The 27,111-nt window shown below is 43.6% G+C and overlaps 1 protein-coding gene across 2 annotated transcripts in view; it reads left to right on the top strand.

Moving 5' to 3' along the window:
* ARL3 (ARF like GTPase 3) overlaps positions 1 to 27,111 on the top strand; it is a 169,253-nt gene that overhangs the window by 65,778 nt on the left and 76,364 nt on the right. For both annotated transcript variants that reach the window (XM_078643668.1, XM_078643667.1), the window contains exons 3-4: positions 10,205 to 10,321; positions 18,093 to 18,143. In XM_078643668.1, coding sequence (XP_078499794.1) covers positions 10,205 to 10,321; positions 18,093 to 18,143 — 168 coding nt within the window. The remainder of the gene's footprint in view (positions 1 to 10,204; positions 10,322 to 18,092; positions 18,144 to 27,111) is intronic.

Here is a 27,111-nt window from a genome sequence, read left to right as displayed (position 1 = left end):
GCAGCTAACGTAATCCAAATTTCATCTCAGACCGGGACACCTTTGCAGAGCTGTGCCATGTGCATCCTCTCTCCTCTGCTTTTAATTTCCTCAAGTGCCACATAGGAAAACTCACTGTGTGGCATTGGCATTAACCCTCAACAAAATGACTACCTCTAGAGGTAGAGGTCCTTCGGTACCGTATACCCAGAACAGAAGAGAGGTGAAGCCACTGCATACATACTGTGACAAAGTGAATTGCAAGCTCTGTGCTGTAAGGAACCCTACACAGTATTTCATGCAAATAGGGTGGTTCTTAGAACTCATCCTAGTTTTCTGCCAAAGGTGGTGTCAGAGTTCCACATCAATCAGGGAATCACGTTACCCACTTTCTTTCCCAATCCCTCTACGCCCCCGGAAAGGGCCTTACATTCTTTAGACCTTAAGAGGGTGTTGAAGTTTTAATTCGATAAAACTAAAGGTATTAGAAAGACGGACCGGTTATTTGTCAATTATGGTCCCATTAATACTGGATTAGCAGTCTCTAAGCGGTCCATCTCAAGATGGATAGTTTCCTGTATTTCCTTGGCCTATCAGTTAGCTAATACATTTCTTCAAGGAAGGCCTAAAGCGCATTCAACCAGAGGAAAAGCCTCAACTACGGCTCTCCTCAGAAACGCTCCCATAGCAGAAATTTGCAAAGCAGCCACATGGCGGTCTGTTCTTACCCTTTCTTGCTATTACTGCTTAGATTCAGATACTCGGGCAGATGCTCAAATAGGTCAAGCATCTCTGAGGACTCTGTTTGCTTGATTACTGGTACCTATTACTTCAAGATTGGTTTTATTACTAGTGCTACATTGCTAGTCCGCGAAGTGTGGGGTATGGGCTTGCTAATCTATTCACTGCTTATGACTATTGATGAGTATCCCCTGGAAGAGAAGGATAAGTTACTTACCTGTAATCCTGGTTCTCTACCAGGGGTATACTCATCAAAGTCCTAAGCACCCCGTCCGCCTCCCCGGTCTAGCAATGTTGGTACAGGTTTTAAGTGGTTTTTATATGCCTTTACAAAAAGAACTGACCTAACTGTCGCCTATGGTGAATGCTGGGAGCATAGGGGTCTGTCTCTGAGGTTCTTAAAGGCAAAGTACCTAGATTCTTGTAAGTCTTAAAGGCGAGGTGCCAGTTGTCGTTTCTGTATCAGGACAGTAATTCCTATGCAGCCATTGGGCCAAACTGCCTTTAAATACTTGTGTTTTTTCCTTGTTCTGGAAAATAAAGAAATTCTTGTATGAAGCCATTTGGGTGTATGGTCTCTATTACAAGTTTTCTTAAGTAATTTATTACTATGCAAGTATGGCTGAGTTGTTTTCTGGCTGTTTGCCCCTTTTTTAGTTTGGAATATATATATATATATATATATATATATATATATATATATATATATATATATATATATATATATATATATATATATATATATATTCCGACCACTTCCACCAAAACCTCGGCGGCGAAGAAGGAGAAGCGAACCTCTTTTCTCAGGCAAGATGTTCTTTATTGAACCATAAATATCCAGAACAGCAATCGACCGATGACGCGTTTCGGGCTCGAGAGCCCTTGATCACATAGAGACTGGTTCGGTTGTAGCCATTTTTAGGTCTCGTGACCTACAATGCGCGCAAGCGCATTGAGGGAGCGAGAATTCAAGTGCTCGAAATCCTCGTCAAACCAAGGGCTTCTTGCGCTGCGGTTTGCTTAGAGTTCACGTGACAAAACAAGCACGCGCATTCACGGCCGCACAGCACATCAAAGGGCTTCGCCCAGCGTGCGCTCTGCGGCTTCTCCTCCCCTAATTGAATCATGGCCGGCCACAGGCCGGCCGTACTTTCAGTTTCCCACACGTTCTATTTATTCTCTCACCCATCGTCTCACGTCCTCTCTTTGCTTCCCGTTGTCCCATCTATCATTTGTTCGTTCTATCACTTCCTCGCGTTTTCTTTTCTCTTTCTCATCTTTTCTCTACTCCTCCTTCATCGTCCCCTTATTCATTGTCTCACTGTCCTTTGTGTCTTTGCCTCCAGCTCCTGTGTTCCTTGGCCCCTCTTTTACATCAGCCCCTCAGTCCTTTCTCCTTAATTTACCCCACACGTTCTATTTATTCTCTCACCCATCGTCATTCTCTTCTCACAGTGAACCTGTGAGCCTTTCCTCCGGTTTGTTCTCGCGCATCCGCCAAGAGACACCACGTTCAGAATACAGGAAGAGAGCAAGCACCCCTGCCAGGTCCTAGTTGTTTATTCTCACTCTCATACCACAGCACTCCCCCCCCCCCCCCGCCTCCAACACTGGTCCCAGCCACCATGAGCCAAATCTGCACATCAAAGGGCTTTGCCCAGCGTGCGCTCTGCGGCTTCTCCTCCCCTAATTGAATCATGGCCGGCCGCAGGCCGGCCGTACTTTCAGTTTCCCACACGTTCTATTTATTCTCTCACCCATCGTCTCACGTCCTCTCTTTGCTTCCCGTTGTCCCATCTATCATTTGTTCGTTCTATCACTTCCTCGCGTTTTCTTTTCTCTTTCTCATCTTTTCTCTACTCCTCCTTCATCGTCCCCTTATTCATTGTCTCACTGTCCTTTGTGTCTTTGCCTCCAGCTCCTGTGTTCCTTGGCCCCTCTTTTACATCAGCCCCTCAGTCCTTTCTCCTTAATTTACCCCACACGTTCTATTTTTTCTCTCACCCATCGTCATTCTCTTCTCACAGTGAACCCATGAGCCTTTCCTCCGGTTTGTTCTCGCGCCCGCGCCAAGAGACACCACGTTCAGAATACAGGAAGAGAGCAAACACCCCTGCCAGGTCCTAGTTGTTTATTCTCACTCATACCACAGCACACCCCCCCCACCCCGCCTCCGACACTGGTCCCAGCCACCATGAGCCAAATCTGAGACTTACCACGCTGTGTCAGGCCTAGAGGAACAGAAGGCCCACGGGCTTCCGGAAACTATGACGCAGCGGCGCCATCCGCCTCCTTTCTCCCTTCCCTCAATTGAATCATGGCCGGCCGCAGGCCGGCCATACTTTCAGTTTCCCCACCGGCCGCTCTTAACGCTTGTTTCTCTTCATACCCATTGTCCTCTCTTTTGCCTCCTCTGCCCGTTTATCCTTTCTCTCAGCTTCCCTTCGTGCGTCCTCTCTTTGCTTCCCGTTGTCCCATCTATCATTTGTTCGTTCTCTTGCTTATTGCTTTTCATTCCTGTTTTCTCAATGTTTTACTTTTTTCCAGTTGTCTTTCTTCTGTCTCTCTTTGCTGCTTCTACCTCTCTCAGTCCAGGTTAAAGACTGACGATTATAATAAAATATAGTAGCTCCTAATGCAGTGACTCAATATATTCAGACGGCACTGTCGTCAACGAGAGGATGGAACTGCTAGAAGACACTCTCTCTGTGTCCTAGTTATTTGATACTAGCATGGCACTGTTCGCCAGAGCCTCGCGCTGCAGGGAAAAGTTGACCCTGGGCCCTGCGCAAAACTGAAATTGCTGGAATTGTCTGAGCAGTTGGCATATGTGACATTGCCAAAGTCTTAGCGATCTGAAAGGACACTGCTAAAAGGAGTTAACGCTGCTGTAACCAGGCGCGGCATGGTGCACTGCCAGGGAAGCAGCTGACACGCCGGGGGAGGGTGATTAGAGAGGGGTTGTTGGGCCATAACACCCGGCTGCCATACACTCAACACTAGCAGAAGGTCACAACACTTCACAGTGAGTCACTGGCAGGGGCCTGCAGAAAAAGAGCGGAGAAGTGACGAGAATGCGCTGCGATGCGCGAATCCAGTATGACTATTAAACAATGGAAATGATACTTGCAAAGTGTGCACCTCTCGACCTCCAAGTCGCTACTGATGGGCTGTGTCAGAAAATAGGCCTAGAGCAAAAGTTGCCCTCATTAGTTAATCAGAGAGCGGAAAAAGTGGCCCATGTTGGCAAATTGTGACAGTTTCAACTTTTAAAGAAACCGAGTATAATAGTTTTGCTAGGTATAAGAACGCATTAATTTGGGCTGGCTCCAGACAATGCTAGCTGAAATATCAGGGAAACCAAGAGTAACAAGCACTGGCGTTGCCAATAGGTCTCGCAGTAGGAAAGTTGGAGCTATTACAATTGCAAATAACAATGCCTTTTATTTTTGTTTTCTTTTTTAAAAATTAAAGGGCTTTGTCATTTACAAAACCAACAGCTCCAACTTTCCTACTGCGAGACCTATTGGCAACGCCAGTGCTTGTTAAATATTATTCCCCATCCTACTCTAGTCACATGGTCAGTAAGTTAACATGGAACTGGAAAACAGACTCAAGAAATACCAACTATAGCAGATAGGTAATTTCACATGCTATTGTGCAATATTAAAAATTGCTATCTACATTGATTATAATATGTACATTTCACATTCAAAACGGGCTCAATTTCAAATTTATGAATTTTATAAAAAATTCATAACATTGTTCATACTGTCCGATGAAAATGACATAATTCCTTTTGTCTATAAAAAAAGGCGATTATTATATACAGATACCATATCAATTTTATATGAATGTGGAGTCCTATTGAGCTGTTGACATATTTCCAACCACGAATACCTGAAATCTTAATAGTCTGCAAAAATTCCTGGATAAATCCATATACAATACATTTGTATACAAAAAGTATATACTATCTGCTTAAATGCAAAAAACTTACTGCCATTCGTGAACATGATATAGAGAATGTGCAAAATTGAGCATAGCAGCCATTATAATTATGTGCAAAAAATATATATAGTGCAAGATAATATCTCAAAAAAAGAGATAAAGTTACAATACCAAAGCAGACAAGTAGAATACCACTCGAGATTACAGATATTTATATTGAACCAAGAAACCTATCCTCAGTATCAAAATCATCCACATCTCCTATATGTAAACCATTGTGCACATCCTTGGTATTGGTGAAAATAAGCAAAGTGTAATGTTACCAACTATCTCTATATATGGATAAAAGAAACACCAAAATCCATAATAAGCAAATTTTAAAATACATACAGTAAACAGAATTGTCATACTCAGATCGATATTTAAGATATTAATACATGCAATGTTTGGAACAAAGACCGAGATAACGAGTTTTACAGGCAAGTGTACATATCTCCCATATTGTTAAGTCCATTAGGACACTTGCTATCAAACTCGAGAATGAACTTAGTTTCTAATCGTCTGAGTAATATCTCTCTATTGCCTCCTCTGCGTTGTGTGTGTGTGTGTATATATATATATATATATATATATATATATATATATATATATATATATATATATATATATATATATATATATATTATACTTATATTATAAGCTCCGGGGTCCCGCACATGGGCGGGGATAATTCACTGCTTATGACTTTGATGAGTATACCCCTGGAAGAGGACCAGGATTACAGGTAAGTAACTTATACTTATGGGCTATATCCTGGTGGCAGGAGTTGTACACCCTTCAAACCCCAGTTAGCAAGGTCAGAGACCCTGGGGAAGTATTGGGCAAACATCTAACCTCTGGACTAGCGGTGAAGGCGGTCATGTCTTCTGCTTTCCTGGTTTTAAGGATGCTCAGAAAGATCTTTCCTTTCATCCCCATCAATGCCCAAAAAATAGTGATTACAGCACTTGTGCTAGCAAAATTAGATTATTGCAATGCATTATTTTCAAAGATGTAGCAGCAGGATCTAAGTAGACTTCAGGTCCTACAGAATGCAGTGGCCAGAATGCTAACAGGGATTCCCAAACACAAATCTGTATCGCAAGCCATTACACTTCATTGGCTGCCCATTAAGCAGCACTTTACGTTTAAGGCTCTCTGCCTTGCCCATAAGGCTCTCCATGGATCTGGTCCAGAGTTTTTTTAACAATCTTTCAGCTGGTACACACCAAAGAGAAACTAAGAGCTTCGGGTGCGAAGAAACTGGAAGTCAGAAGATTTAAACATATCAACTGGGGTGAAAGGAGCTTTGCTAATAACAAAACCATTGAATGGAACATAGTTCCCCCTCATATTAGATTAATCCCCAACCTGTTCCAGTTTAGAAAAGCACTGAAAACTTGTCTTTTCACCAATGAATTTCTTAAAGTTATATGTGCCCTCCCTCCGCTGCTAACGCCTTGACAGCTTCGGGTATTCGTTGCACTCTACAAGTCTCTGTAACGTTAACTAATTAGTAGCCATCAAGTAATTGAAATAACATTAATAGAAATGGCTCTAAAGCTATTCTCTGCTCCTCCACAGTCAACCCATAAAACAATGAACTTGTAAATGGGGATGGTGCAGATCATTGCAGGCAGCTGGGTGCTCCAAATGCTTTTCAAGATCTCAAGGAAGCCCCTCTCTGAAGAACCAGTGGCTCTACCATTTTCTCTGTTAGTTCTCTTCAGGCTGCTGACTGCACTTACTTCACTCAGAGAAAGCCAGAGCTATTTCCATTGCCAGATATAGATGGTCTGACTGGATCCTATTCGAAGAACCATTTTCAAAATGTGTTGGGCCCTTTTACAGTTATGCTAGTGTGCGACTGGTACATACCAGGGGGCAGTGTTATGAATGCACATTATGTGACATGTGGCTTAATCTTGTGCATTGGTTGGTCTGATTCAGAATCAGAAATTCGAAGTTATTGGTTGGTCTGACTCGGAAAGAGAAATTCTAGGTCACAGAAAATAAAATACAGGAAGTTCTATTTAATGTCATCCATTACAATGTGCCAGTCTCCTATTGACAGTATATTTATTGGTAATGCTATGAAGCTCATTATGTGGGTCTACCAGCAATGCTGCTCAAATACAGCCCAGCTGTTCTTGATGTGGATCTTGTTAGTTTCCTAAACGTCAATACTACAACGACTAATTTTCATGTTGGCATTTTAAATTGCTCCATTTAAATACATCCTACAGTTCTGCATCAGGTTCGAACTATGCAGTTAGATACATTTCCATGAATGTGTAAAATGTTCTTAGTGAAAGAGAAACAAAAGTATGAAACCACAAAAGGATTACCACCTACTAATTTCTAAAGATAGCAACCCATCCCTATTTACAATGAAAGTGCACCAGGGCATATTTACAGGAAGCGAATCAGCTGGGTAACAACAGAAGAGGTCATCAGGAGCCTCCCATGAGTTATCCAGAATTGTATGCATCCGGTCAGACTACCTGCATCATTAAAATTGTAAATCTGACCATCACAGACAACCTTCACCCTGGCTGATTAAAGGCAAAACTTTAAATTCCCTGTCTAAGCAATTTGTGATGAACTGAGTGCATATCCTGCCATTTTCACTTTGTACCCCCATTCGAATCAAGTAAAAGTAACACCAAGTTCTATTTCAGTGTCCTTACCTTCTTTATTGCTACTCCGCAATTCAATCAACAGTTTCCCTTCAGCTTTAAGGGTCCCGCATTCCATTCTTTATTTTAGGTCCACAATTACTCCAGAAATGTCCCGTCAGTTTTAAGGATCCTTTTATTGCCCTGAATGGGCAATCACGCAGTTGTAATGACAAACTTGGAAAGCGGATCTCCATCCTGTACCTACGACTATAGAAATGTTATCACCACTGTATTCAAATCTTGCTCTGAGAGGATGGCTAGAAAAGTATATATGTGCATGCTCAAGGTAACAGAATTATCCAGACTCTTAACCTTTGAACCCTGTTTCACTGTGGGGGTTACAGAAAAGACCTTCAACTCCTGCAAATAATTATGTCATCCTCCCAAGGTATGGCACATGTGATAGAACACCTCTTCACAAATCCTAGTTTGCAGGGATTCCAAACCCCTGCACATCTGAGATACCTTATCATCTCCACTATATTGGTTGCAGGTTGCTGAAGCCCACTTTAAAAATGACCTCACCGTGGGCAAGTCCATTACCACGCTCTCCTATAGTATTGCCACTTCTAATTGGATGAGTGTAAAACAACAAAGAAATCACTTTTTTTTAAAGCGCTTGATCTGATTTTGTCAACCTTCCTCACGATGGACACCTTTGTAGTGTTGATTTCTATCATGCAGGGAGCAGCGTTCAGGTCAGTGTTCCCAATAGTTCCTGAAAATTGTGCAATTTAACTAAACAGGAAGTTCACGGACAACCCCCTCAGGATCACCATCCTACGTGCAGCAGTAGATTTTTATGTGGGGGCCACCAGGATCCACTCTGTTCATATAGACACAATCCCCCCACCCACCAAATGCTGAATTGCCAGAGGGCGAAAGCAGTAAAACTCTGAATCCACTGTCTGGGTCCCAGGCACACACCAACATGACTGGCTACTTTTTTTCTAATGGTTTACCTGTCCGTGCTGCACCCTTCCTTACTTTCCCCTTTTGTCCTTACGTTGTCAATTTTCTTCATGTCTGCCTCATGCTTCCTCCCCATTCTTCTCTCTGCAAACACGTCACACCCAGGAATTCCTTTTCTTTCTTCCCAAAAACATTTTAAACTGGAATTCGCAAAGCCAAGAGAGATAATTTATTATTGCTAGCATATGCCTCAAAAACAAAAAGGGGAAACACCTGCTCACTCCCTAAGTGTAGCTGCCAAATGCTTGCAATAAAAATGTTCAGTTTAACAAAAAACAGCTGCATCATTGTTTTTTTTGTGTGATGTTTTTAAATTTCAAATCTTACAGTTTTTCTGTGTATTTTATTATTTTATGTGAAGGTGACTAGAATAAATCCTCACCTTACCAAGGATTCAACTCGTAGCAGCTACAATGTAATAGTGTGACTTAAAGACATTACAACAACAACTCTAACAAGATTCAGAAAATAAATCACCATCCAACTCTGCACAGGAATTGCATGCAAAGTAAATAGCTGTTATTTATAGTTAATATAAAAATAAAAAAGCACACTTTGAACCAACTTTGTCACTGAAGAGAAAGGACTGATATTAGGTTAATGAGAAGTATATGCTCAGGAGTTGTGCAGTCAATCAAAGCGAGTGGAGCCAGTTGAAAAAATGGACTGGGCTATTGTCCCATGCTGTATGCCATGGTGGGCGTAAGCAATATGTGAATGATAATTTAACAGACCAATTGATAATGCCCTTCCATATATAGTATGGTTTTATTCTTTTGAAAAATAATAGGCTGAGGAGACAGCTAATGCTGCTGCCAATGTAAGTTCCAAAAATTAAATGTGCCTTTACATTTTTTTACATTGGTTTTACTGCACTTAAATTAATATAAACACCTTTTAATATCTGTACGTTTTTCCCCTTTGAAGTAATGATTGAAATAAAATCCACAAACTCCTCTCGGGATACAGTACCGATGGGATGGCCTTTCTGTAGAGCTGCTCTCGATTATTAAGATAGACCCTTCCCTGTCCTTAAAAGGAAAGTCAAGTGGTTCTGGTTTATAAAAAGGAGAATATTGAGTGCACAGTAAAGTAATGATTAGCTGACTATTTCTTTTTCGAGGAAGAAATACAAAATTACCGTTAAAGGAAAAACTCTGATTAAAATAAAATTCTTTTTAGTTTTTGGTCACAATAAGAATCAGAATAATTATGCCAGTCTGTAAAATTAGAGCCAAATATCATTATAGGAATAATGCTTCGCCCTTTAGCGATACTTTTCCTTTTCCACCGATCATTGTTTTTAATAGTGCAGCATTTAGAAGTCCCAAATGTCAGTTATAACTTTTCATTTATTGTGGGGGAAAGGTCCTTGGGTATATTAAACACCCAAAAGGTAAAATACTGGTGGAAAAATAAGGACTCCAGAATGCTTCCTGGCTTCAATCCTTTGTGTGAATTTTCTTCATCCTGATCTTCCAATCATTAATATACGCATGCACTAACATTATCCTCTGTAATAACTCGGTCAGTAAACGTCGTTTTTTCAGTTTCAATCCAATACCTTTTTGGTGCAAAGTCTAGCAACATGACTCAGTACAACAGCATTATGTTAAGTTAGTATTTCTTGCATATGCTTTAAGGATTTAAGAATTGTATTTTGATGCAAGTTAGGATTTCCCTTAAGGGATTTGCATATTTTCCTCTTATTTCAAAAAGTAGTTAGCTATTACATATCAGGATCCAACCCATGACTTCCCATGACCATCCATATACATTTGTAATGCCATCTTTTCTTTGCACAGATAATCTTATAAATGTGGCATGTTTTCTGTTTTCAGGGTTTTAACATTAAAAGCGTACAATCTCAAGGTTTTAAACTGAATGTCTGGGACATTGGAGGACAAAGAAAGATCAGACCATATTGGAGGAACTATTTCGAAAATACAGATGTGCTTGTAAGTACAAAGTATTGTGCTATTCATGGTGTTTTTTTAGAAATCATTTCACTAAAGTCTCGGGCTGAATTTTTGAATCCTAGCTTTGCAGTAGAGTGTCAGTTTTTTCCCATTTGAACATAAACAAAATTCCATGAGGTACACAGCACTTTTCAGTGATGTTTTAGAGGTAGAGCAATGGCGTAAGTGCAGTATATACTGAATCTATATATTTATATGAAAACAGTTTTAGTCGATACGATACAGTTTCAAGATTACTTCATGTGTTGTCTAGTTTTAAGATCTTGCACAGCAGTTGACCCTCTTCGGCCCCAAAGTAGTGATGTTAATTAGGGTGGGACATATGATTGTTAAATGTCCATGAAGGATGGCTGCTTGTGGTTGCCCACAAAAGGGGTTTGTTGCATGTTTTAACACAATGATGCTTCCAAGCAGAACAACCCACTGCTCTGAGACAGCATTGCAGACTTTCATGCACCTTTACATACACAAAGTGGCACCACTGCAACATATTTTCCTGTAGGATACCACAAACCACAAATCACACCAAGCAGTGAACAACATTCAGTCTCATAGAATGAGCAGGATTGCTGAGCCTTATGTTTCACACTTATTCTCATTCACAAAAGACAAACCTCAAACACAGTGCATAAACTCGGGTTCTTTAAGGCCACATGGACCTCTCCATTAACCATTCTGAGCTTTCCCCAAGTGATACACCGAACATGCCCTTCTTTAACATTGATCCTACAAAAAACATATCAGACTACTGTGACTCAGTCAGTGGTAAAGCCCAGAAGCACGCAGAAAGAGAGCTCGAGACAACAGAGCGCTATGAGGTCATACAAAAGACCGAAAGGAACTATACAAACACTGATAACAAGTGAGATCCCTATCATCATTTGTGATCTCATCTTTTGCGCATTGGTCACCAACTACCTCACTGCATCAGTTAATTCCCTTGGTGGGAAGCTGCTTATGAAATATAGGCATGTGAAATATGTGTATGTTGTCAGTTTCCTGTCACTTCCTGTTTTTATGTGTACATGGTAGAGGTGATTACTGTTTGTGTATGTGTTACAGCTAGCCCCCACATTGCAGAATTGAGCCCATGCAGGGGACATTTGCGAGTCTAGAGTTACTAAGTGCATTCTTACATTAAATGGTTGTTCTTTGTCACAGTATGTATGCAGTGGCTTCACCTCTCTTCTGTTCTGGGTATACGGTACTGAAAGACCTCTACCTCTAGAGGTAGTCATTATGTTGAGGGTTAATGCCAATGCCACACAGTGAGTTTTCTTCTGTGGCACTTGAGGAAATTAAGAGCAGAGGAGAGAGGATGCACATGGCACAGCTCTGCAAAGGTGTCCCGTCTGAGATGAAATTTGGATTACGTTAGCTGCAAGAGATTCATTCCGAGAGCATAGCCATAGATGTAGACATCAGCAACACAAACTTTAATTTATTTCCATATGTCAGCAGATAAACAGGAGTCTAGGATCAGCTTCCTCAGTTTTCTTCAGCAAGACTCTACAGCATAGGACAGACCCAGATGTGAGTGGAGGTGGGCGAGGGACTGGGCGGGGGCGTGGGGGTGATTATTGTTAGTCAATCTGATACAGCGAGGGAAAGATTCAGGACAAAGAAGGTGGACTGAGACTAGAATAAATGAAGAATGGTATAACACCAGGGATCATATATTAGACCTATGGATTGAGGGAAGAAAGAAACAAACGAGGGATAAAATAAAGGGAATACAGAGAAACCTGGGATTGAGAAAATTAAAGGGACACAAGATGGACTGAGAGGTGGAAGCAAAAGAAACAAAGGGGAGGGACCGATGAGTCCGTGCACCTGTGAGCGAGAAAGAAATGATAGACGGAAAAAATACCTGGCAGTCAGGGAACCCCAAGACTTGGACCAGAGTGAAAAAACGCACAACCTACCCCACCAGGCTGCCTCTTTCTGTCTGTCTCTCTCGCAGTACTAGAGTGTAGACAGTGGAACAAAGGAAGCAACTTACAGAGAAATGGAGGGAGGAAGAGAGAGAGGGTGTAATGGGAGGAAGGGCTTTTGGTGCATGAGGAAAGAGCCTGGGTGAATAAGGGCCAGATGTACTACCCTTACAATTTGCGACTTGCAAAGTGTAATTTACACCAGTGTTTCAGACACTGTTTGCGATTCCTAATTGGGTCGCAAATTGCCTGCCTCATTAATATTCATGAAGCAGGTGCAATTTGCGACCCCATTGAGAATAGCTAGCACTCACAGGGATTGTTGCCTGCTGGGGTCAGCGGACCACCATGTCTGTGACTGCATTTTAAATAATTACAAAAAGGGGATGGTGATGGACAGAGTATCTGAGTTAATCAGAACACTACTACCCAGTCAACAGATCAGGGCTTGATACATCACCGTTTTTCAGCTCACTGCACCATCCCAGTTCAGAACCTGGCTATATGCAAATTAGTCTGTCCCTGGCCCAGTGCATCATGGGAACAGGGCAGACCAAACTACCAAGCCAATTCTTCACTGGAAAGGAAACAAGCTTCCGGGGACCGGTTTCTGGCATTACAGCCGTCTTCGGCCCGGCTTGCTTGAATCCTGATGGTGCAATGAGCAAGGGACTCATGTCTGAGCATACCCTTCCACACTCATGGTGGTCAAAATAATTACAAAAAGGGGGTGGTGATGGACAGAGTATCTGAGTTAATCAGAACACTACTACCCAGTCAACAGATCAGGGCTTGATACATCACCGTTTTTCAGCTCACTGCACCATCCCAGTTCAGAACCTGGCTATATGCAAATTAGTCTGTCCCTGGCCCAGTGCATCATGGGAACAGGGCAGACCAAACTACCAAGCCAATTCTTCACTGGAAAGGAAACAAGCTTCCGGGGACCGGTTTCTGGCAAACTGGCAATTTTGTCCACCCTAAGCGTGGAAGGGTATACTCGGATGCGAGTCCCTTGCTCATTGCACCATCAGGATTTAAGCAAGCCGGGCCGAAGACGGCTGAAATGCCAGAAACCGGTCCCCGGAAGCTTGTTTCCTTCCCAGTGTAAGAATTGGCTTTTGTAGTGTGGTCTGCCCTGTTCCCATGATGCACTGGGCCAGGGACAGACTAATTTGCATACAGCCAGGTTCTGAAACTGGGATGGTGCAATGAGCTAAAAAAACGGTGTTGGATCTAGCCCTGATCTCTTGACTGGGTGAGAGTATTCTGCTTAATTCAGAGACTCTGTCCATCACCACCCCTTGTTGTAAATAATTTTGTCCACCCTAAGCGTGGAAGGGTATACTCAGATGTGAGTCCCTTGCTCATTGCACCGTCAGGATTCAAGCAAGCCGGGCCGAAGACGGCTGAAATGCCAGAAACCGGTCCCCGGAAGCTTGTTTCCTTCCCAGTGTAAGAATTGGCTTTTGTAGTCTGGTCTGCCCTGTTCCCATGATGCACTGGGCCAGGGACGGACTAATTTGCATACAGCCAGGTTCTGAAACTGGGATGGTGCAATGAGCTAAAAAAACGGTGTTGGATCTAGCCCTGATCTCTTGACTGGGTGAGAGTATTCTGCTTAATTCAGAGACTCTGTCCATCACCACCCCTTGTTGTAAATGCATTTTAAATAAAGCAGTTTTATTTTTTTTAATGCAGTCCGTTTTCCTTACAGGAAAACGGGATGCATCTAAAAAAGAAAAATGAAACGTTTCTGTTTCATTTTTAAAGAGTAGACTGTGGTTCGTGGGACCACTGCCTGCACGTAAAAAATATTTTTGCATACATTCACAAAGGGGAAGGTGTCCTTGGGGACCTTTTCCCATTTGCGAGTGCCTTACTTCAAGTAGGTGGTAAACTGCAAGTGTTTTGCGACCGCAATTGCAGGCGCAAAACAATCATTCATTGAAATGGGACTCGCTCTTAGGAAGGGACACCAGTGGCATGCCCCTTCCTAATAGCAAGTCACAAACCCTATTTTGCGAGTCAGTAATAGGTTACAGACTCGCAAAATAGGGGTTGTACTTGGGGCAGACCTATTTTGCAGGCGCAAACGGGCGGATAACCCATTTGCGACCGCAAAAAACTGTTGTACATCTGGCCCTAGGTGTATTGAGAAGGGGCGAGTTATGTAAAGAGCTAGAGAAAAAATTACCTAGAGGTGGACATGGGGATATGCAGACACAGAGAGCCTCACTGAAACAAGAAATTCATTGAGGGTAAGTAAACGTACTGACAACCGTGGTATGTTGGGATTGAAGATGGACCTGATTGAATTGTGGGTAAGGTACCTTTGATTAAAGGGGTAGACCGAGGAAGAAAAGAGAGAACCCCAAGAGGATAGCTAGGGAGGTGGACACCAGTTGGTAGATGGTCAGCTCTTAGGACAATGAGAATGAGTGGGTCTGGGATTGGGAAGAAACTGCCGAGAGGATTAGTGACTCTAGGTATTCCACAATTTCTGAAGCCTGTATTTTACTTGGGAAGTCGACTCAAGCCTGAAGTTGCTCTAAGAAAGTTCTTTCACAACAGTACTTTGTTTTTTAGGTTTAAGAACTCAGATTTTCTACTTGTTTCCAGTTGAATTAGATTGGAGCTCACTGGACACCAGGTCAACTTATCTGCTACACCCACATAAAGATATATGTGGACTTCAACTCTATTCTTTCATTTGTTTGAGTTTGAAGGGAGCTAGTTTGGTGTTCAACAACCTCGTGCTCTGTAGAGGGTGCCTTGACCATAGGATTGTTAGAGGATCAGAGACAAGTTTCACCTAAAGTCTACAGCATTGGCCCCAAAAAGTTTAGCGACTGACTTGGTATTGGTCTCAATAAGAGACCATGCACAATTTCACAAAGACAGACCCTGATGTGGGTAATGATGAGTATACTAAACATTTCTGGCTGTTAATAATTTTTTCTGTATTTTCAGACCAGCTGTCAAGTAAGATCTATTATTTTTTTATGACATTATTCTGACTGGACATTTGCCATTGCTCCTGCACCTAAATCAGTCTTCAATAGTAACTCTTACTGCTCGTCCACGTCTCTGCCTTTCATGGGAGTTCTCTCCTGAGGCTTTGCCCCTTAGCGAGCTGTGCAGTGGTGTTTCAACCGCTAGAGGTTCGGAGATATTAAATACTAATTACAATGAGTTCTCATTAACTTACAGGATTTTAAAAAAAGACTGAGGCCCACACAAGATTTCCTGTGAGCAGTGCATTTGTGGGCCATCTCGGTAAAAGTATGCAGTCACAGTGGAGTCCTGCAAGGTGCAAGACTGGCTGAAAGAAGTCACAAGGAAGAGATGTATATCCTGTGGCAAGCTGTACTATTGCAACCAGAAGCACAAAATATGCTTATTTTCCTCTCAAAAAATGGGTCAAGCAGTTAAATCCCAGCATTGCACAAAGAAACCATCAACATTCATAGTCTGTCAGTGGTTTTGAAAATTATTAGCCTCTGATTTTTTTTGGGTGATGCTTGCCAGAGAATTGCATCGCGTGTATTATAAATCCTTCTTTACTTTGAAGAGCTTTCAGACGGAATTCTTTGTAGTGAAGAAGTTGATCAGTTCTAACCTTTATTAGTGCCACAGTGTGAAAATTGCAGTAACAAACTCTGAAAATTGAATTAGCGCCGTTGTAATACTTACTGAAACTCTGAGATGCAGCCTGAAATAAAAATCAATTAAGCAGGGCATGCTTCTTTTAATTTCAATCAATGGGTTTATACATTCCATATATATTGGTCCCCGTCTTGCAAACACCTATTTCCTCTTGTGATTAAAATGAGGACTGCATAAAACAGAGATTTGGGAGTTGAAGGATGCAATTTTCTGAAGCTTTAATACATGATCATCCATAGATTGTGGGGCAAACCCAACAGGAATTTGTAGCATGATGGTAAAAACCATGAAGATGATTCTCTTCTTTACAGGAAGCCAGTATATATTCTGACATTGTATTTTCTGTCACGTTTATAGCCATATTTGTGCCCTTTATTCAATTTACTCATTAATTTATAGGTCACATTAGCAGTCTATGTGTAAGTTACTCGTAGCACTTTAGACTTCCCTTTACTTTTTGAGGAAAAAAGAAAGAATGGCGAGTAAGCATTACATTTCATTTTAACAAGCCAACACCACTGAATTAACCTGAACTAAGTCCCAGTGAGAGTACAAAGTGTAGTAAAAAGCACAGTCTAGTTTCAGCTTATCCCAGAGATCAGATCATCCCAAATCGGCTGGTAATCCTTTTTGGTTATCCTTGACTTAAGTTAGCTTCAGTCACAAGTTACAGTGTCCGTTCCATTTGGATGGTAGGAGAACAGCAATAATACAGACTATCCCCACCCAGACACAAGTTCCCTACCAATTCTGGTTGCCTTGCAGGAAAATCTGAAAATAAACCTAGTCAGAAATGTTCTTTCTGTCCCATGACGACACATAAAGGTACAGACCACACTGATTTTAATTTGAACTCCACAGCCTCCCCATCACAATACAGTTGGAATTGTTATTGCCCTGCATAGATTATTAGGGCCCCACAGATCTTAGTTTGTACTCCAGAGTCCAGGATCTGAACTTTCACGTAAGAGCCGCGAGTCCACATAGAATTCAAGAAGGGACCAGGGTCAACTTTATAATTTGCACCCAACAACACATCCAGAGTTACGAATTGGCTATCATAAGTTGTTACACAGCAATTAAATACAATTAAATCTAACCTACTCTTTAAACCAAGAACTATAGATTTAGTTTCTACTGGAAAATGTATCCACACTAGTGCAAAAGATACATCTAAACTAGCATTGACTGAGACTTTTACCAGTTTTAGGTTTATACATAGAAAGCAGTGCTCATCTCAAACCAGTACTTTGGTCCTAGAAATACAACAGTGCTTCATTAAGTTATGTATGTTGCTTTCTTAGAGTGTGAATTTCACTTTGAGCTTGCAGAATTTGTGGTTAGAAGGACAGATTTATCTTTAAAAAAGGGCACTGGATTCGTACCCGCTCACTGTGTTATGATTCACCAAAGAATTAGTTTCTGCAGGCAGTCGTTATTTAGATTTTTCTTTTAATCTGGTTATTGCGTTTCATCATATAAGATCAAAAAGAGAGCACCACATATACATCAGCATTACATTAGGTTATCCATTCATGCAGTTAAACAGCAAGAAAACACGTTACTTATGAGATGAGTAGTATCATGTCAAGGTTCTAAAGATCTGAAGGATCTATTTATCATTTTTTTTTTGTTTCAATCTTGTGTTAATCTTTCAGCTACCATTATGCAGTTTTAAGTGTAGATCCCTCTGTAAGTAGCACTGCTAAGCATAGAAGGCTTACAATAAACCTAAGAACAAAGTGCTCATGCAATTTATGGTGAGTCCGCCTTGGTTTTATGCTGCATATAGTAGCCAGGTTTATGCTGAAGTATGCACATTGTGTGGGTGCGAGCCCATCCATATTATTAATGTGAATCTTCCCTTCCAAACACCCAGACTCTAATTGAGAGAGCAACAACTTAATTTAATAAAATGATGTTTTCTTCCTCGGTCAGAATACATATTGAGTCCTATTGTTCGTGAGGATGTCCTACTGGTCCTCTATATTCTGTCACTCCCCATCTTGGTTACTTATTGCATTAAAAAGCAGACCAGTTATTGACTGTTACTTTCATGTTCTGCCCCTTGGGCTATAAGCAGTAAAGTTAAATGCGCCCTCATTAAGTACAGTAATGTTCTAACAAATACATTTGTTATTTTCTAGATCTATGTTATCGACAGTGCAGATAGAAAAAGATTTGAAGAAACGGGCCAGGTTTGTAACTTTTTTATATTTTACACTCTGACATACTTTGAAGAAAATTAGCATTTTTGGTTATAAGATTTACTGAGATCTATTAGAACCCTACAAGGGAATGTTGTTCGATTTCAGCAAATGTTAAGGCTATCTAGTTTCTCTTTTTGTTCAGGTGTCGGTACATTCTGATGGGAGGTACATCTGTGCATAATATTAAACAAAGTGCTTGTTTCTCTCTATTTGTGTAGCAATTGCCCTTCCAGACCGCAAGTAGGGATTTTCAGTGTGTGTGACATATCTGCATGAGCTAATCCTTCAAATAATATGCTTGATTTGTCGTCCTCTGAGTGCTATATTAATTATATGTTTCCATTAATCAAAAGAGCTTAATCTGTCTTGTTCGATGTGCTGTGTTTTGTTTGCATTACATTTGCACATATTCCACCCCTCTGGAGAGGGAATCCAAGAGGCTGAATTCATTTGAGAAGAAAACGTTCTCTTCTTCCAGCCTGGCATTGCGGTCGGCGAATAACGCATGCTTATTGGCCCGTTTCTCCTACTTCCTTTGGGAGATGGTTGCACAAGTGCTGCCACAAGTCCTGGAGGAGGCCCATGTTGTCCTTTCTCAAGCTGTTAAGGACCAGAGAGATGCAGCAAAATTCACAATCTGGTACGGCCTCGATACCACTGATTCGCTAGGCAGATCGATTTCCACAACAGTGGCCTTGAGGCACCACGCCTGGCTTAGGACAACCGGCATCTCAGGGGATGTTCAGGCAAATCTGATGGACATGCCCTTTGATGTAACCCACCTTTTTGGGGGAAAAGGCAGCTTCGGACCTAGTGAGGTTCAAGGACTCTCAAACTATGGCCAAACCTTGGGTCTCTCTACTACACCTCCTGGCCAGTCTACCTTTCACTCGTTTCGTGGGAAGAGAAGGGGTTTCAGTCCAATTCTAGCCACCATCTTACACAGGCTTCCAAAGCTGTGTAGGGACGTGTACGCAGTACATTTGGCCAAGGAATAGAAGCCAGAAGACATCGGCCACCCTGCCCTCAGCAGCTGCACACTCCAAGCACTCCTAGTCTGACTCTGCAAGACCACACCACTCCAGTTTGCGGGAGAATACATCATCATCTCACCCACTAGAGGCCAATAACATCAGACAAGTGGGTCTTGCAGATCATTCAGGAGGGCTGTTCTCTTCCTTTCCTCCTCCCATTCTATCAAATCAGGAACGGCTGACGAAGGTTCATTTAATATTGCTCCAGGAGGAAGTTACAGTTCTCTTGGCCAAGGGATCTATAGAAAGGGTCCCGGTTTCAGAAGTAGGCAGTGCTGTTATTCCAGCTACTTTCTGATTCCAAAGAAGAACAGGGGGCTACGGCCCATTTTAAATCTCTGGACCATCAATCTCTTTTCCCCAAAAGGAGAAATTCAAGATGCTCACTCTGGCACCGGTGACCAGGGAGACTGGATGGCTTTGGACCTGCAGGATGCGTAATTTCACATCCCCATTCTTCCTGGCCACAGGCATTAACTGCGGTTCAAGGTAGGCGGCGAGCACTTTCAGTTTACCGTGCTCCCCTTGGGCCTAACCAGTGGCCCTCTGGTGTTCATCAAGGTGATGGTGGTGGTCGACTCTCATCTGCGCAGGTTAAGGGTGTCAGTCTTTCCCTACCTCGACAGTCGGCTGTTTAAGGCGTCCTCACCCCAGGCAGTTGTTTCCCACCTTCAAACTACGCCTAACCTCCTTCATTCACTGGGGTTCTCTATAAACGTGCCTAAGTCACATCTGGCTTCTTCTCAGACGCTCCCTTTCGTCGTAGCGGTTCTGGACACAGTGCAGTTTCGGGCTACCCTCCCGAGCAGCGAGTCCAGGACATTCAGGCTATGATACCGATATCTCATTTTCTATAATGGATTTTGGTGAGACTGACTCTGAAGCTGTTGGGCCTCATGGCCTCCTGCATCCTGTTAGTAAAGCATGCCATGTGGCGGATGCGGGCTCTGCAGTGGGACTTGAAGTTCCAGTGGGTACAGCATCAGGGAAATCTCACTGATGTGGTTTAGATCTCTGAAGGGATTGCAAAAGATCTGCAGTGGTGGTTGACTAACCGCGATTGGGTCAACGGCAAACCCCTCTCCCTTCCCCAACCAGATCTCACAGTTGTGACAGACGCATCACTTCTGGGATGGGGTGACCATCTGGGAGAGGTTGAGATCAGGGGACACTGGTCTCCAGCAGAGTCGGGGCTCCACATAAATTTGTTGGAGTGCCGAGCGATTCAGTTGGCATTGAAGGCATTTCTTCCCTCTGTCAAGGGGAAGTTAGTGCAGGTGTTCACTGACAACACCACTACCATGTGGTACTTCAACAAGCTGGGCAGGGTAGGGTCGTTGACCCTGTGTCGAGAGGCCCTGCTTCTCTGGACATGGCTGGAACAGCAGGGCATAACCCTGGTGTTTTAACATTTGGCAGGGTCTCTGAACACCAGGGCGGACAAACTCAGCCATCGATGCCTAGTGGATCATGAATGGCATCTTCAGTTGGATGTGGCGCAAGGTCTCTTTCAGCAGTGGGGAGAACCTTGGTTAGATTTGTTCGCCTACGAAGAGAACGTGCAGTGTCAGCAGTACAGTGCACTGGAGTTTCCAAGGCAGCTATCGCTCGCGACGCTTTTTGTTGCGAGTTGAGCTCAGGCCTGCTGTACGCCTTACCACCCATACCACTTCTGCCCAAGGTTCTGAAGAAGATCAGGAGCGACCGGGCCCAAGTCATTCTTGTGGCTCCAGACTGGGCAAGGAGAGTCTGGTATCCAGAGCTTCTGAAAATGAGCAAAGACCCTCGGATCAGGCTGTCCCTTCGGGAGGATCTTCTATCACAGCAGCAGGTAAGGGTCCTCCACCCGAACCTGTCAACTATGCGCCTCCATGCGTGGAGATTGAGTGGTGGCTGTTGATGGCTTTTGACCTTCCTCCCGCAGTATGCAACTGTTCTTTTTGTTCATTCTGAGGGCTCTGCTTTGGAAACTATCAAGGGTAACCTTTCTGCTCAGTCTGCTTTTTTTGCGGCTGCCATTGTCTCCTATTGTACAAAGATTTCTAAAAGGGGTGGCTCAGTTGTTTCAACCCACACCCTTTGTCATGTCACAGTGGGACCTTAATTTGGTCCTCACCTACCTAATGTGTACTCCCTTTGAGACTTTACACAATTGTCCCCTCTGGCTGTTGACCATCAAAACAGTCTTCTTAGTGGCGATTACACCTCTGCAGAGGGTGAGTGAGCTGCAGGTGTTCTCTTGCTCACCTCCCTATTTGATGTCTTTTCCAGACAAATTGGTGCTTTGCACCCAGTATTTCTTTTTGCCAAAAGTTTTGACCCCATTCCATCTGGATCAATTCATCACATTGCCCACCTTCTTTTCTCCCCTGCATCCCTCTAAGGAAGAGGAGCGCCTCCACCGACTGAACCCAAACAATCATTGTCGTTCTACCTTGACCGCAAAAAAAGTTCCATGTGGACGACCCACTCTTTGTGGGGTACCTGGACCTGAGAAGGGAAGGGCAGTGCAGAAAAGGACAATCTCTCGCAGGGTCGTTCTCTGCATTAAGATCTATTATGCCCTGGTAAAGAAGCAGCCCCCTCAGGGATTGAGGCCCATTCCACCACGTGAAAGGCTGCAACTACGGCCTTGGCTCGGGGATCCCAGTCCTAGACATCTGTCAGGCAGCAACATGGTCATCATTGCTCACGTTTGCCAAACATTACGGCCTGGGCACTCAAGTTCGCAGATATGGGCATTTTGCCCGTTCAGTGCTGCAGGACTTCCTAGTTTGAGGTATTGGTCCACAACCCACTGCCGGGATGGCATGTCTTGGGTATCTAATTCAAAGGTAATTAATCTGCAGCTAGAAGTTTCTATCAGATTAACAAGTTACTTACCTTTGTAGCGCATTATCTGGTAGAGACTCTATCTAGTTGCAGATTCCATACAGCCCCACCCGTGCCTCCCCGCTGTGCGGACTAATGTTGTAGAGCTAGGGTTACTCCCCGGTTCAGGGCCCTACTTTTGCACACGACTACGTCAGTTACTTTGTGGCTCTGCGCTTCAGGCGTGGAAAAAACATACTGAAATCCGAACATCTGGGTGGCGCCTATATAGGTTGTAGGTACCTCGATGTCGTAACCGACGCCAACGACATCACACAGAGCGGAATGGAGCCACCCAATGGCATGCGCAAGGGGTATTGCTCATCAAAAGTTTCTGGATCCAGCCTGAGGCCTGGGAAATTCAAAGGTAAGAAATCTGCAGCTAGGTATAGTCTCCACCAGATAATGAGTTACCGAAGGTAAGTAACTTGTTCTTTACCACACAGATTGACACGCTAGATGCACTGCCGATACTAGCTGAAATAATAATGGCAGTCATCAAACTGGAGCAAAAAGAACACTTGATGGACAGAATGCAGAACAATGTCATACATTCACCCCAGTACAGAGAACTGGGCCTAAATCCATTGCTCACCATGCCATTCCAGTTTGGACCTAGCCATACGCAAATCAATCTTGACCCTGCGACCAATGGGAACTGTCCAGCCCGAACTGCGAGGCCATGTTCTCCCTGGACTGGAAACAAGCATCCTAGGACCGTTTTTGGGCTTTCAGCCCTCATCAGCCAGGATAGGTTGATTCCAGTGGCATGGAGAGCACGGGTCCCACGTCTGGGCATACCCGTCCCACTCGGGTAACAAATGCAGAAAGAACATTTGATGGACAGAATGCAGAACAATACATTCACCCCGGTACAGAGATCTGGGCCTAAATCCATTGTTCTTTTGCTCACCATGCCATTCCAGTTTGGACGCAGTCCTATGCAAATCAGTCATGACCCTGCGCTCGATGGGGCGTAGAAGTCTGTTAACATCAACATTATTAGTGATGTATACAATTGCAAGGGAGTGTAATTATGTACCCCCTACTACCTGTAAAGCTATAGTGGTAGCTAATTGGGAGCCCGTCGGAGTTTGATCATTTAGGCAGAATACTGGCAACTAGCATCTCGTCACTGCAACCTGATTTTAATTGACCTGTCATTTAATATTGGGTGTCTCTTTGGCGTCATAAACAATCTTTTGCTGGTTGCATGGTTCTCTGCTGTGGCGTCAGTAGATACTCTAAGAGGAAAATATCTAATCACTGTACTTGAAGTGACTAGTTTCAGACCTGAAATATTGCATTGGCTTTAATTACTCTACTATAAATGAACAGTAAGGGTTAAAAGTGGGGAAAATAATAGCATTGCCAAAGCATGAAGGAACTGCTCATAAAATGTTGTCCTGTTCAAGACTTCATGGGCAAAAAAAACCTGTCCTTACCCCATCAAATAACTGAAACTCCTGGGTTTGTGGACATTCTGCGTTGCACGATCTTCATTGATAGTCATGAACACTGACTGCATGGACCTGGGACACTTCTTTTACATATGTTCAGTCCATTTCAGGCTTCCATTTCTGACCCACTACTGCCCTTCTAGAACACTGCGTTCCTCCAGCTCCTTTGACCTGGTGGTCCCCCGAACCAAAACGGTTCATTGGGGTGACAGACGATTTCTTGTAGCGGCACCGAAACTGTGGAACACTCTTCCACTTTCTATCAAGGTCAGCACTTCCCTCTGGTCTTTTCGAAAAACCTGAAAACCTGGCTTTTTAACTTATGATCCTGACTCTCACCTAGGCACCCCTTGTGGGTTTAACATTTCAGTTATCAGCGCCGAGATGCCCTAGGGCCTTCGTTCGCGCTCTACAAATGCTGTTATAAATAAATTAATGTCCATCTGATTTCATGATATACGCATCATGTCGTTGCCTATCAGAGGCTCAATTAATTATTCTGAGAGAATACAATGACTCTGAATACCAATTTCAAACCTGCATTGCACATTTTTCCTCAAAAAGGTGAAAAAGTTGAAGAAGAGAAAAAAAAGTGCAGCTTGATAGATTTTCATTGTAAAGAGTGAAAAAAGGGTGCTGTCCTTTTAAGAATGTCTGAAGGTTCTTTACCCACAGTGTACCCTACTGGCAGTTTGCCTCAGAGACCGCCGCTGCCTGTGGAGGGAGTTCGGTGGGGCCGGGAGGTGGTGCGGGGGAAGGGCAGGTTGGACAGTGGTAAACACCGGAATATGGACAATTGCAGGTAAGTAAACAATTTAATAAATAAAACGAATTTTGTAGCGCACCATGCATCGCAAAATGCGATGCAGCGCGTGCTACGAAAGTCGTTTTATTTTTCGTCAACGACCCCTTCGTCGACGAAGATCTCCGTCGACGCAACTTCCACATCAACTGTAACTTTCATCACCTAAAACCTGAAATGATTATGTCGTCGGCATCCTCCCCGTCGACGCTGGTCTACGTCTCGGTGAAACCTATATCGTCGACGAAAGAAACTACATCTAGTCCTATCGTTGGTGCACCGTCGAAGACCAAGAAGATCTCGTCGACGATGGCTTCTTCGTCGACAGCCTCGTGGACGGCCATTCCATCGTCGTCGACGAGCTCGTTGACGAGAACTACATCCCCGAAGGCCAAATCGTCGACGAAGACTACATCGTTGACGAAGCCCTCCTCGTCGTCGTAGGCAATTTTATCGACGACCATGCCTTCGTCGGCGTGATCATCTTCAGGACTTATTCCTTCGTCGACGGCTCTTCCGTTGAAGCAAAAATTGTCAACATGTACGGAAATACAAGTTTGGTCACCATCTCTGGCTTTAACTTCTACGCTGTCGACGACGAAGCCTTCTTTGCTACAAAGACGTGGTTCTGTGCTTGAACCCTTATCTCCATTGCGTCTTCCTCCACATAAGGTACTTCTACAGGTTCCTGACAAATTGCTGGACTCAGAAGACAGTGAGGAAGATTCTGATGTGGATGATAGGTTTGGAACAGCTACAAGTCCTTCAGAACTGCTCATTAAGTACCAAGAGGAAGATCAGGATGATAAACCTTCGCCTAAACATTTGGCGTCACCTGCTGCTAGTATCCCAACAGCTCAAATGTCTATAGCCTTGTTAACCAATCTTCAGCATTTGCTGGACGATTATTACCGTTGTTTCCCGCCATCTGAATCAGCGGACTCCGTGCCTCCTGCACCAGCGGCGCAGACTTCCACATCAGAATTCAGGTCTCCTAGACCTCCTTCGCCAGTGATTTCTCATAATTCTGCAGAAGCACACTATCAGAGGATGAAGAGAGAAAGGAAGGTGAAGTAGATGAGAGGTCTTTGTTGTCGGAGTGGGATGAATATCAAATCCAGACACCTTATCCTTCGCCTCCGGTTCCTGCCGATTCACCTCCAGTGGACATTGGAGGATTTCACCTTCTTATGGAGAGAGCAACCCAACATTTCCTTATTCCTATGGAAACTAAGAAAGAGGAATGCGTCCTCTGACTTTAAAGACCAGCAAAGGAGACAGGTGCGGACGATTCCAATTATAGAATTTATATGGAAAGAGGGACTAAAGGTGATGTCGAATCCTGCATCTATTCCTCCAGTCTTGCCACGTCTCGACAAAAAATATAAAGCGCCTGACAAGTCTCCAGCTTGCCTTATAGGACACCCAAAGGCAGATTCCGTGATTGTGCAAGCTGCCCAAAGACGGGCTAGAAATCCATCATCCCCGGAAATCCATCATCCCCGATCACAGCCCCACCTGACAGAGACGGCAGGCGACTGGACTCGATTGGGAAACGAGTCTCTACGATGGCAGCTAAACGGTCCGTGCGGCCAATTCTCAAGCCATTCTGGGTCGGTACGACTGAGCGATGTGGTCGGATATCTCACCGTACATCAACATGCTTCCGGAGCCTTCGAAATCTGAAGCTCTAAATATACTGCAAGAGGGAGAACGGATCTCAGCAGAGATTATCGACTCTGCAGTGGATGTGGCTTCTACTGGTTTCAGGCAGCTGGCGGGGGCTGCTGTCCTACGCCAACAAAGCTGGTTAAAGGCTACTTCGTTTCGCCAGGAGGTGCAAGCTAAGATTCTGGACATGCCTTTCGTTGGGGAGGCTTTGTTTGGCCCACATGTAGAGGAAACCTTGCAAACCATTAAAAAGGACACAGAAACAGCCAGATCTCTTGGCACCTTGCAGTTTTGGAAGCCACCCTTTCGGGGTGCGAGAGAACGTGGATCGTCCTCTAATCGAAGAAGTTAGAGTCCTCAGTCTTCCTACAGCTCTTATCAAGGGAATCAGCGCTAACAATCGCAACATTACCAATCTTATGGCCAACGCAACACATCCTATTCCCAGAATAAGAAGAAACCTTCCTACCGCGGGAAGGATTCCAATAAAAGGCAATGAGTATCATCACCTGCCACCGCTACTGCCGCAGTCCCATGTAAAGGTTGGAGGTAGAATCTCAAAATGTTATTCAAACTGGTCCTCAATAACATCGGACAGATGGGTCCTAGACATCATAGCCAGGGGCCATGCTCTCGAACTCGAAAAGTTTCCTCCAAATTTCCCTCCAAAAGGCCCTCCTCCAGCTCATCTCAAGGAGTTGTTTTTCCAGATAATTTTGATGTTCCAAAAAGGAGCGATCGAAAAAGTCCCTCGAGGGCAGAGAGGAACAGGATTCTATTCACGGTTCTTTCTAACAAGGAAGAAATCCGGAGAATGGCGTCCAATTCTAGACCTTCATTCCTTCAACAATTATCTAAAGAAACTGTCATTTCGGATGTTATCGCTTCAGGAAATACTTCATCTTCTGTCGGCAGGGGATCACATGGCCACCCTGGACCTTCAAGATGCGTACTTTCACGTTCCTATTTTACCCCGTCACAGAAAGTTCCTGCGTTTCAGAGTGGCTGGCAGGGATTTTCAGTTCAAGGTCCTTCCCTTTGGGCTGCGATCGGCACTCAGAGTGTTTACGAAGGTCCTAGCTCCAGTGGCAGTGCACCTCCGGCTGGAGGGGATTCAA

This window comes from Lissotriton helveticus, chromosome 5_1 (genome assembly GCF_964261635.1).
Source record: "Lissotriton helveticus chromosome 5_1, aLisHel1.1, whole genome shotgun sequence".
NCBI lineage: Eukaryota > Metazoa > Chordata > Amphibia > Caudata > Salamandridae > Lissotriton > Lissotriton helveticus.
This window is presented reverse-complemented; position numbering and strand designations above follow the sequence as displayed.